Raw genomic sequence first — 12,470 nt, forward strand, 5'->3', positions numbered from 1 at the left:
ATAAAGGTGGACTGTGGTTGTTTGCAAAAACGGTCCCAATTCAGCCCAGCGAGGTGGCTCACGCCTGTAATCCTAGTACTTTGGGAGGTGAGGCAGGTGGATTGCCTGAGCTAAGGAGTTTGAGACCAGCCTGGGCAACATGGTGAAACCCCATCTCTACTAAAATACAAAAAATTAGCCAGGCATGGCAGCATGCGCCTGTAATCCCAGCTACTCAGGAGGCTGAGGCAGGAGAATCACTTGAACCCAGGAAGTGGAAGTTGCAATGAGCTGAGATCACGCCACTGCACTCCAGCCTGGGTGACAGAGCGAGACTCCATCTCAAAAAAAAAAAAAGTAAAAAAAAGGTACCAGTTCTTCACCTTCCCTGCATCCCTGATCTTTGCCACGTAACACTGTGACGACCTCTCACTGTAAGTGAGCTCAGTTCCACCCTTGACACCAGGATGAAACATGTGACTTGCCTTAGCCAATGTGATGCTTGACAACTTATAGAAGCAAAGACTTGAAATGGGCTTACACTGGGGCTTCCTTGCTTGCACCTCTGCCATCCTCATGAGAAGGACAAGCCCGGGTTAGTCCATGGTCCCGGGAGGACGATGAGAGATGCACAGAACACAGCCAGATTGCCTCAGGCAAGGCCAGTGGACAGCCAGCCAGCCCACGGTCAGCAGATCCCCGGGCAAATCTGGAAGGCACCCAGCCTTCCCCACACATGTGGTTAAGCCAAGCCAAGATCAACAGAGTTGTCCAGTCAACTTCCTGCTGACCTAAAGTATGTTAGCAACAAATGTTTATAATACAACACTGAGATTTCATGGTTGTTATCACAGCATTATGGAATCTTTATCTAACTGATACACCAAAAGAAAGAAGTATGTAATTTGTTGAGTTACCTACCCTGCTAATTTTGCTGTATGTTTTTTGGTCAAGCTGTTCCATGCTGAACTAGAGGATGCTTCAAAAATGACTGGAATGCCTAATCATTATGCAGAATTTATCAAAGATACATGACTTATACCTGTATTTTATTTCGTGCACCTCCTCAATTACATACTTTACAAGTGAATAAGTTATAAAGTTATATAAAGAGATATACATATGTATAAAGCTATAAACTTCATGGTTTTCTCCTATTTTACTGAGAAAGGCTCTTCAAGGCAGCTGAAAAGCAAAACTGCAAATGGGCCAAGCACGGTGGCTCATGCCTGTAATCCCAGCACTTTGGGAGGCTGAGGTGGGCAGACCACTTGAGGTCAGGGGTTCAAGACCAGCCTGACCAATATGGCAAAACCCCATCCCTACTAAAAATAGAAAAAGTTAGCTGGGCATGGTACAACATACCTGTAATCCCAGCACTTTGGGAGGTTGTGGTGGGCAGACCACTTGAGGTCAGGGGTTCAAGACCAGCCTGACCAAGATGGCAAAACCCCATCTCTACTAAAAATACAAAAAATTAGCTGGGTGTGGTGCAACACACCTGTAATCCCAGCTTCTTGGGAGGCTGAGGCACAAGAATTGCTTGAGCCTAGGAGGTGGAGGTTGCAGTGAGCTGAGATAGCGCCACTGCACTCCAGTCAGGGCAACAGAGCAAGACAAAACAACAACAACAACAACAACAAAACAAAACTGCAAACAACGGGATGAGCAAAGGTTCCAACTCGATTTCTTCCATCGTGGCTGAATGCTTTAAGGTGCTTATGATTTATGCCATAGGAAGTGTAGAGAGCAAATAACAGGCGGGACTCACCCGTGTGGGATCGCAGGTGGACGGTGAGCTGGCTGGAGTTCCGGCTGGCGTAGGGGCAGATCTGGCATTTGAAGGGCCGCTCGTCCGAGTGGATCCGCAGGTGCTTGTTGAGGCTGCTGCTGTCGGCAGCGGCGTAGTCACACGTCTTACACTTGTAGGGCTTCACGCCCGTGTGGCACCGCATGTGAGTTTTCAGCTTGTCCTTCCGGCTAAAGCACTTGCCACAGACTTCACACTTATGAGGTTTGTCTCCTTCAAACACACACACACACACAGATGGCAGCAGGAAACGAGATTAAAAAAGGAAAAGGCTTATTTCCCACTGCCTTACGAAAAAAGTCATATACAACCACCAAAGAATATCCAGAGAACCCTGAAACACTGTGTGGATGATTGGCAAAGAGCTAACATCTTGGGAGAGGGGAATTTTCTTCCATTTTCCTTATTGATATTACTTGAATTTTTTAAATGATGAATATGAATTTCTTATACATTTTGTATAAATTAAAAATAGAAGGCAATTAAAATAAAATTTTAAAACATAGGTAAGTAAAATAATAACAGTTGTGTTAATTTTCTCTTATACTCACTCTCTCCTTTTTCCTTTTCTTTTTTTTTTTTTTTTTTTTTTGATACGGAGTCTGGCTCTGTCGCCCAGGCTGGAGTGCAGTGGCGCGATCTTGGCTCACTGCAAGCTCCGCCTCCCGGGTTTACGCCATTCTCCTGCCTCAGCCTCCCGAGTAGCTGGGACTACAGGCGCCCACAACCGCGCCCGGCTAATTTTTTGTATTTTTAGTAGAGACGGGGTTTCACCGTGGTCTCGATCTCCTGACCTTGTGATCCGCCAGCCTCGGCCTCCCAAAGTGCTGGGATTACAGGCGTGAGCCACCGCGCCCGGCCTCCTTTTTCCTTTTCACAACAGAGATGCACCCTAAAATTTAGAACACCTAAGTTTCAGCAGAGTTCATGGCTGACCAGCGAAAGACTACACTTCTCAGCCTCGCCCGCAGCTAGGTGTGATCTGTGACTAAGTTTTTATCAAAGCGATGGCAGAGAAAGTAAAGTGTGTCTCTTTCACGAGAGGAAACTGCTTGCCTTTTACATTTTCTCTTTTCCTGCTTCTAGCCATGGCATGGGGGTAAGGCAGCAGGTGCGGGCAGGTGAGTGAGTGGGTGAGGGCAGGCGAGTGAGTGGGTGAGGGCAGGTGAGTGAGCGGGTGAGGGCAGGTGAGTGAGCATGTGAGGGTGGCATACCTGCAGATGGTGGAGTCATGTAACAGAATGAGGTGGGAGGAACTTAAGTGCCTGGATGGTCCCTAGGACAGAGCTGCCCACCTGTCCCGACCTGTCTGCTCACCTCCGGACAGTTACACGGGACAGATACAAACCCCTATCTTGCTTGTTAGAGCTGGTGTTTCAGTTTCATTCTTACAGCAGCTTAATCTGAACCTCACTAATGCATATGTCAACTTGACATCTGTGAACAACTGCTAACTTTTTGGTGTATATTTTTCCAATCTGTGTGTGTGTATGTGTTTGATCCTGGCTAACATCAATTTAAACACTTTTTGAATGGCACTGTGCCTTTGAATTACTATATTTAATCCTTGCAACAGCTGGGATTAGAACCCAGGACCGTCTTGCGCGCGCGTGCGTGCGTGTGTGTGTGTGTGTGTGTGTTTTGGCAAACACTGCACTGCCTCCCTATTGACTACTTTCTTGCACTTACAGTAATTTCTATGACCTGTTTCATATCATTACATATCCACAACATGGTTGTTAAGGCTGAAGTATTTCACTGTATGGATATGCATAAATTATTGAATCCATTCCTTACTTGGTCACGAAAAAGAGTAAGTCAATATGACATAGTGATGTGAAACGATGTGCAAAAGTAATTGAAAAAAAGCAAGTTGCACTGATAGCGTGTATTGTATTAACTTAATAAGACATGGAAAAAATTAAATGTGTGTGTTTTTAGACCTGGTCTAGGCATGCAAATATTTCAGAATGAGACATAGAGGTATATTAGGACAGCTGACTTTTGGTTATGGAAGGAGGTGGCTGTGAGTCAGGATCTTCTTTTTTTTACTTTATATATCAAATATTATCCTGACCAAATCGTAACTAGCCAAGTGCTAAAATAGTCAGCCAAAGCTGATCACTGTCATCATAAAATAAATATTTGGGATTTAAGAATACATCTAAACGTTTATTAAAGATCAGCATTTTGGCTGGGCACGGTGGCTGTCGCCTGTAATTCCAGCACTTTGGGAGGCTGAGGCAGGCAGATCACTTGAGGTCAGGAGTTCGAGACAAGCCTGGCCAACATGGTGAAACCCCGTCTGAACTAAAAATAAAAAAATTAGCTGGGCATTGTGGCGGGTGCCTGTAATCTCAGCTACTCGGGAGGCTGAAGCAGGAGAATCACTTGAACCCAGAAGGCGGTGGTTGCAGTGTGCCGAGATTGTGCCACTGCACTACAGCCTGGGTGACAGAGTGAGACTCCATCTCAAAAGGAAAAAAAAAAAAGCATTTTTATTATTAAACATTTTAGTAGGCCAGGTGCAGTGGCTCACGCCTGTAATCCCAGCACTTTGGGAGGCCGAGGCGGGCGGATCATGAGGTCAGGAGATCGAGACCATCCTGGCTAGCACGGTGAAACCCCCGTCTCTACTAAAAATACAAAAAATTAGCTGGGCATGGTGGCAGGTGCCTGTTGTCCCAGCTACTTGGGAGGCTGAGGCAGGAGAATGGCGTGAACCTGGGAGGTGGAGCTTGCAGTGAACTGAGATCGTGCCACTGCACTCTAGCCTGGGTGACAGAGCAAGACTCTGTCTCAAAAAAAAAATAAAAGAAAAAAAGAAACACAAAAACAAAAACAAAAAAATTTTAGTCATCAAATTAAAAAGCCCAGTAACAATAATTTACCAGCATTGTCAGTGGCTCAGTAGTTCCTGTGGTCACTACACTGGATATTTGCAACACTGGGCAGATGCTGGATGTTGGCAGAGCTCAATGGTTTTTGGCCAACTCAGCTGGTAAAGAGCTCTGTTGCTGTTGCTCCCCCAAACCCCAACCCCAGGGGTAATTAAGCATGCCCCCACTCTCTGAAGGTAACTAAGGTGAGGATACATTTAAACTTGAAAATGTAGACAGAGACACTTCAGTTATGCAGAAACTATCCTACAAACACCAGGTGGGCTAACTGTGTAGAAGATATTTTCTGTGGATTTGCAGAAATAGACAAAGTTGTGGCCCTCACTTGTACTTTTACAAAGCTTTCCCTATCATCATTAATAATTATAGTACTCAGCCAGATGCGGTAGCCCATGCCTGTAATCTCAGCACTTTGGGAGGCCGAGGCAGGTGGATCACCTAAGGTCGGGAGTTTGAGACCAGCCTGACCAACATGGAGAAATGTCATCTCTACTAAAAATACAAAAATTAGCCGAGTGTGTTGGTGTATGCCTGTAATCCCAGCTACTCGGGAGGCTGAGGCAGGAGAATCGCTTGAACCTGGGAGGCGGAGGTTGCGGTGAGCCAAGATCGTGCCATTGCACTCCAGCCTGGGCAACAAGAGTGAAACTCCGTCTCAGAAAAACAAAAAACAAAAAACAAAACAAAACAAAAATTATAGTACTTTATTCTTTCAATAACAAATATGCTATGGCTTGATGGATGAAACCTCAACATATGAAACCCACATGGAGAGTTTCATTGCTTATTACACTAGAATGCTTGCCAATCAATACTTGAAACTTAATATTTGGATCATTAGAACAAATCCAGATGGCATGACACTGTGAGGCTGATTAGATATGATGGTGACCCCAGTGCAATAAGGCACTTACTGGTCATGGCCAAGGAATATAAGAAATAACTGTTGGCTACTCATCTTCCAAAGGCTGAAGCTAAATAGCAGGTGTTGGGCAATTAGTGAAGCCAAAGCCAAAAGTCACTGCATCTTATACACATTTATACTTTTTAAATTTAAATCTGTATCATTTGAATATGAGCATCTAACACTTTGTTTAAAAAGAGTCTAAAGGCAATTCCTTTTCCATGCAGAAAGTCTGGGAGACATAAAAATAATATATTAAAGAAAAATAAAATCACCAGAAATCATCACTTTTTTCTTTTCCCATGCATTGATCTTTTCCTCTTCTTTTAAAACAAGTATTTATTAAATTCTTCTTTCTAAATTACAAAAATAACACACACTTACTGTATTCAGTGATATAACGTAAAGATACATAAAAGGAAAGTTTTGGCCAGGTGCAGTGGCTCACACCTATAATCCTAGCATTTTGGGAGGCCGACGTGGATGGATCGCTTGAGTCTAGGCATTTAAGACCAGCCTGGGCAACATGGTGAGACCCCCCTCTCTATAAAAAATACAAAACATTAGCCAGGTGTGGTGACACCTGCCTGTAGTCCCAGCTATTCCGGAGGCTGAGGTGGGCAGGTCAAGTGCCACTGCACTCCAGCCTGGGTGACAGAGTGAGACCCTGTCTCAAAAAATAAAAGAAAAAGACAAAAAAAGAGACAGTTTCTTTTCTCTCCCATTATTCCTCTCTTTACTAATCATTACACACACACATGCACTTGTAGGATCATCTCCTCAAAATGAGAATATGTGCATTCAAATTTTAATTAATTTTGGCAGAATCATTTTCAAAATGGCTGTAGCAGTTCATATTCCCACTTAGCTAAGTTTGCTCACATCCTCTCCAGAGCTGGATTTTATTATGTTAAAGACTTTTCTGCCAAAATCATGTGTACAAATGGCACCTTATTTTTTGAAATCTGGACTTGTATTCCCGTAACAGCCAGTGATGTTTGGAGTGGTATCATTCATCTGACCTATGTGGGTCCCCGGCTCCTAGCACAGAGCAGGTGTTGAGGGCATATGTGCTAAAGAAATGCTATTTACCCGTGTGAATTTTTAAATGCCGCTCCATGTCCTTCATGCCATAAGCAGTCTTGAATTGGCAACCTAAAAAAAAACAAAAAAAGGAAAGATTAATCATACAGGGAAACTTAGTAACTTTTAGTGGGGAGAAAACTGGCAGAAACGTCCTTACCCAAGTGACAAGAGTTAACACCACAGTACGGGGAAAAAGAGATCTCATGTGCCTTCGTATGTGATGACCAGGAAAGACACAATGTCATTTTGTGGTTCCTGCCAAAACTGCGTAACCTGAATCTAATCATAAGGAAACATCAAACAAACCCAAACTGCGGCCCTTTTGACAAAATCACTGGCCTATACTTTTCAAAAATGTCAAGCTTATGAAAGATAAATGCTTAACTGTTCCTGATTCGAGGAAATGAAAGACATAAAATCTAAATGCAATCAGTAATAATTGGTTGGAAACTGGATCAGAGGGGGAAAATGTCATTCTTTTGATAATGGTAGAGAGGACATCAGTGGGACACTTGATGATGAAATCTGACTAAGGTCAGTAGGTTAGATAATAGTACCTATAAATGTTACTTTTCTGATCTTGATGATTGTCCTGTGGTTATTTAAAAGAATATTCTGGTTTTTAGGAAATACACACTGAAGTATTTAGGAACAAAAGGGCATTGCATAGTCAGCAACTTTCAAATGGTTTGGGGAAAACTACACTTGTATATACATTGTATATATACAAAGAATGACAAAGCAAATATAATAAAATGGTAACATTTGGGGAATCTAGATGAAGAGCACACAGGGATTTTTTTGGTACAATTTTTGCAAACTTTCTGTATGTCCGATATTATTTCCAAGTACATTAAAACCAAGGTAAGGAAAGAAAATTTTTTACTGGATGTCGTCCTAAGCTATAGCATAGGAAAAAAATTTACAGCAACCTGAAATTTTCATGAGTTCCACTTCAAAGGCCTATGGCTAGAAAAGTCTTAGAACCCAGGTGCAGAATGACCACAGACAGTGGGAGACAGGTTGTATGTGCTGATGCAAATGCCAGAGGGCCCTGATTTTTATGCCAGGTAGTTTGGGGCACTTCCATGAGCACTTGTCAGGAACTCATGAGGAAAAGCCCTGGAGCCTGGTTAAATGTCACACCTTCTACGCAAGTAGAACATAATTCTGCCTTTACCTGGATAGCAACAGTTAAGCCTTTTCTGAGCAGGTGGCGTTGTGGGCTTTTTGGTGCGTGACTTGGCAGGGAGAGAGATGACAGTGGCTGTTTGGTTTTCATTACTTTCCGTGGGCAGATAAGTTTGATAGCCATGTTCAAAAACAAATTCTGGAGCTGAAACTAAAAGATACGGTGATTATTAATTTTCTTAATATAAATGCCCTCTAGCTATGCCCTCTGCCTACTTTTCTTTGTAGAGTGAATGCACATACTAGTTTGCTTTCCCAGCCTCCTTTGTGGCTTCAGAGTGATCATGTGACCCAGTTCTAGCTAATGAGACACTAGACAGCATTTGCTGGGAGGCTTCTGTAAAATATTTTCCTCCCTGATTTAAAATAGTATGGAGGGAAAGGGTAGGCAGGGCAGATGGAAAAAGACGCAGTTGAGAAAAGCTCATCTTGTTACCCTGGCTGCCGTACTTCCTATCTTTCTACATGCTGGAATGATGACGCGATGCCCGGATCTGTGGCAGCCATTCTATAACCGTAAGGGTAAACATGAAAATCAGATGCTGAGTCAGAACTCCGAAACCACTCAAATCTATACTTTTTTCTTTTTCTTTTTTATTTTTCTGAGATAGGGTCCCACTTTGTCACCTAGGCTGGAGTGCAGTGGTGCAATCACAGCACACTGCAGCCTCGGCCTCCCAGGCTCAAGCAATTCTCCCACCTCAGCCTCACGAGTAGCTGGGACTATAGGCATGCACCACCATGTCTGGCTAATTTTTGTATTTTTTGTAGAGACTGGCGTCTTGCCATGCTGCGCAGGCTGGTCTCAAACTCCTGAGCTCAAACGATCTACTTGTCTCGGCCTCCCAAAGTGTTAGCCACCATGCCTGCCCTAGACTTCTTAAATGAACAAGAAATGTCCCTATAATTTATGTCTCTATAATTTATGCCAGGTAAGTTTTCTGTTAGCTGCAGCCAAATGCCTTAGGTGTTTTCATAAGCTATAAGACAAAATCCTAATAAAACACCAAACGGGAACTGATAGAAGGGATTTGGGGCAAAACTAGTCTAATTGACATTCTCCTCAGCATTTCCCCCCTCAAAAAATTTCCTTGTACTCTTACTGAGGTTCTGACGCAAAAAGAAAAAAAAAAATAGCAAAACACAGACTTAATATAAAATATAATTGTAGGCTAGGCGTGGTGGTTCACACCTGTAATCCCATTATTTGGGGGGCCAAGGAGAGTGGATCACCTGAGGTCAGGAGTTCGAGACTAGCCTGGTCAACATGGTGAAACCCCGTCTCTACTAAAAATACAAAAATTAGCTAGGCATGGTGGCAGGTGCCTGAAATCCCAGCTACTCTGGAGGCTGAGGCAAGAGAGCTGCTTGAACGTGGGAGGTGGAGGTTGCAGTGAGCCGAGATCATGGCATTGCACTCCAGCCTGGGTGACAAAAGTGAAACTCCATCTCAAAAAATAAATAAATAAATAAATTTTAAAAGACAAGATAGGCAGTCTCAAATTTTTTTGTTATAAAAAATTCTGTGACTACTTTGCTAACTACATTTATAGTCTGGACTTAAGCATGTTTCTTTCCTCTCTTCCCTCCCTTCCCTTCTTCCCTCCTTTCTTTTCCTTTCCTTCCTTCCTCCCTCCCTCCCTCCTTCCCTTCCTCCTTCTCTTCCCTTCCCTTCCTTCTTTCCTTCTCCCCTTCCCTCCCTCCCCTCCCCTCCCCTCCCCTCCTTTCCCCTCCCCTCCCCTCCTTTCCCCTCCCCTTCCTTCCTTCTTCCCTTCCCTCCTCTTTCTCTTTTTGGTTCTATCTTTCTTAGAATGTAATTTGTCACAAGAAGATTTGTCTTCAAATATGGAGTAAATATGACCAATGGAGGCTTGTTCAATGAGTGAACCTTTCAGGCTAATAGGCCTTAGTGATGATTTTGAAAGCCACTGTAATATTCTGTTTCCCAAACTTCAGTCACTCAGACACCATCTTTGACATTTTTGACATTTTATTTACAGATGATTTAAGTCAGCACAGGCTTAACATCACTATTTATTTTAGCTTTGTCCAAAGCACTAATATCCATGCCACAGGCTCCAGGCACTAGTTATGTTTTTCTCTTAAAACAAACACTGTATTTCTTTGAATCTAGGATGTTTTAGATTGTAAAATGCATCATAATTTCATATACGATGAAAAGGCTGCCAATTAAACACATGATGACACCGCTTTCTTTTTTGAGGTATTTTATTTTGTATTTATCAAATGGGCTTTTCTTGACTTCTTTGGACATTTGGCAGGAAACTCAGGTTCCTGATGTCCATCTTTTTGGCACCTTCAGTAGTGACCATATCACTCTGATACATGTCAAATGATACCTTGGTGCTGTCAGCATTTGGTATTTGGGTAAGGCCATAGTTTCCATTTTTCTCAATGGAAATATGTGTAGGGAAGTCAAGGGCTTCGGTTTAAAGTCAGCTGAAAGATTCCGACAAACTGATGTTTCCTGTCTTCACGCCAAGTATCTCTGATGCATGAATCAGTTGCACCTGCCTCCTGTTGAAATGTTTTCATTTACTCTGTAGGATCTGGCTATTTCTCCCGGTTTCTCTTGCTCTGCTTGGGTTCTCAAAGCATGGTCCCTAGCCAGCAGCATTGGAGCTGCCTGGGAACTTGTTACCAAGGCAAATTTTTTGGGCCCCATCTCAGACCTACTGAATCAGACACTCTGGGGGTGCACCCAACAATCTGTGCTCTAACAAGCCCTCCAGGTGATCCTGATACACACTCAAGTTTAAGAAGTACTAGCAGAGACCATCCTTTTCCATCTATCTTGACAGTAGAACTTAACCCAGCTCTGTCTATATGAGGAATTCCACCTTTCTCGGTTGTTGCTTTGCAAGAACGTGCAATTGCAGTCACTCCTCCAACAATGAAGATTTGCTTCATTAATATCAAATTTACCCCTGTTACTGTTTTCAGGCATTTCTGGGTAAGCAATTACTTTTCATCTTCAACTTGATTCATTATGCAACATCTTGGAAGACATTTTAAACAGCAATTAAACTCAAGACATATAGTTCCAAAATTGCACACAACGCAGCTGAGGTGAGAAAAATGTGACCCACTGAAATCAGGTTTGTTCACATGCACAGCCAAGTAATGTTTTTGGACTGCCTGTTGGTTGACAGAAATCTCACTGATTCTAAAATGCATCGTTGTTTCCGATATGTTAAAATGCATCTTCCAACTGATATAAGCTCAGGTTTGACCATTCACTGTGGATGTGACCTCAGGCCAGTCATGTAACTTCATTGAACTGTTTTCTCACTATAAATGGGGATAATCACCATGCCCACTTCATAAGGATGTTGCAAAGTTTAACACGAGAATTCAGTAGCACAGGATGTGGCCATGGTTGAATCTCAACAAATGTCAAAGGGGATATATTACAGTTCAATAGAACCAGACTCTGGCACTTGTGCATCAAACTCTCAGCTGAAATGCTCATGAGCTAGGATGATCAACCATCCCTGTTTGCCTTGGACTGGGGTTTCTCAAGAACTTTTGGTGCTAAAACCAGGGTGCTGGGTCATGGTCATACTCCCATGGCCTCCCAACCTTCTGCTCTACAACTTTCTGTACAAGTGACCTCCTGTGCTGGAAGGTGTTCACTGTGGGGTGAGTATGGATGGCCAGGCCCTCCCTACAAGTCAGCTCACAGGCTCCTCGGCACTCTCTTGAAAGGTAGATGGTAGGCCCTTCACCCTCCTGCCACTTTCTGCTCTCCCCAGGGATTGGCTGGGCTCCATCTCTTAACTGTCCTCTACCATAAGCCTGGGCAAGTCCCAGCAGAGGGAAATGCAGGAGTATTTTGTATATCAACCCCTTCTCAGATGTATAATTTGCAAATATTTTCTCATTCCATAGGCTGCATTTTCATTTCTGCTGTTTCCTTTGATGCACACAAGTTTTAAGATTTAATGTACTCCCAGCTGGGTACAGTGGCTCACACCTGCAATCCCAGTACTTTGGGAGCCCAAGGCAGGTGGATCATGTGAGGTAGGGAGTTCAAGACTAGCCTGATTAACATGGAGAAACCCCGTCTCTACTAAAAATACAAAATTAGCCAGGCGTGGTGGCACATGCCTGTAATACCAGCTACCTGGGAGGCTGAGGCAGAAGAATCGCTTGAACCTGGGAGGCGGAGGTTGCAGTGAGCCCAGATCACGCCACTGCACTCCAGCCTGGGCAACAAGAGCAAAATTCCATCTCAAAAAAAAAAAAAATTTAATGTAGTCCCATTTGTCTATTTTCACTTTTGTTGCCTGTGCTCTGGTGTCTTGGAGAGGAAGCAGGAAGCATCATGAGTGGGTAGGTTAAACACAGCAAACGGCCGGGTGTGGTGGCTCATGCCTGTAATCCCGGCACTTTGGGAGGCTGAGGCGACGGCTCATTTAAGGTCAGGAGTTTGAGACCAGCCTGGCCAACATGGTGAGACCCTGTCTCTACTAAAAACACAAAAATTAGTCAGGTGTGCTGGTGCGCACCTGTAGTCCCAGCTACTCAGGAGGCTGAGGCAGGAGAATCGCTTGGACCTGGGAGACAGAGGTTGCAG

At 43.6% G+C, this 12,470-nt stretch overlaps 1 protein-coding gene across 9 annotated transcripts in view; it reads right to left on the bottom strand.

Annotated features, from left to right (window-relative positions):
• Window positions 1-12,470, bottom strand: part of ZFP64 (ZFP64 zinc finger protein) — a 114,308-nt gene that overhangs the window by 79,917 nt on the left and 21,921 nt on the right. For 6 of the 9 annotated variants that reach the window (XM_074005566.1, XM_045363141.3, XM_005569367.5 and 3 more), the window contains 3 exons: window positions 7,860-8,021; window positions 6,686-6,748; window positions 1,751-2,002 (listed from right to left, as the gene is read on the bottom strand). In XM_074005566.1, the coding sequence (XP_073861667.1) occupies window positions 1,751-2,002; window positions 6,686-6,748; window positions 7,860-8,021 (477 nt within the window). The remainder of the gene's footprint in view (window positions 1-1,750; window positions 2,003-6,685; window positions 6,749-7,859; window positions 8,022-12,470) is intronic. The other 3 variants (XM_074005568.1, XM_074005567.1, XM_045363142.3) reach the window with 1 other exon arrangement.

This window comes from Macaca fascicularis, chromosome 10, assembly GCF_037993035.2.
Source record: "Macaca fascicularis isolate 582-1 chromosome 10, T2T-MFA8v1.1".
NCBI classification, from domain to species: domain Eukaryota; kingdom Metazoa; phylum Chordata; class Mammalia; order Primates; family Cercopithecidae; genus Macaca; species Macaca fascicularis.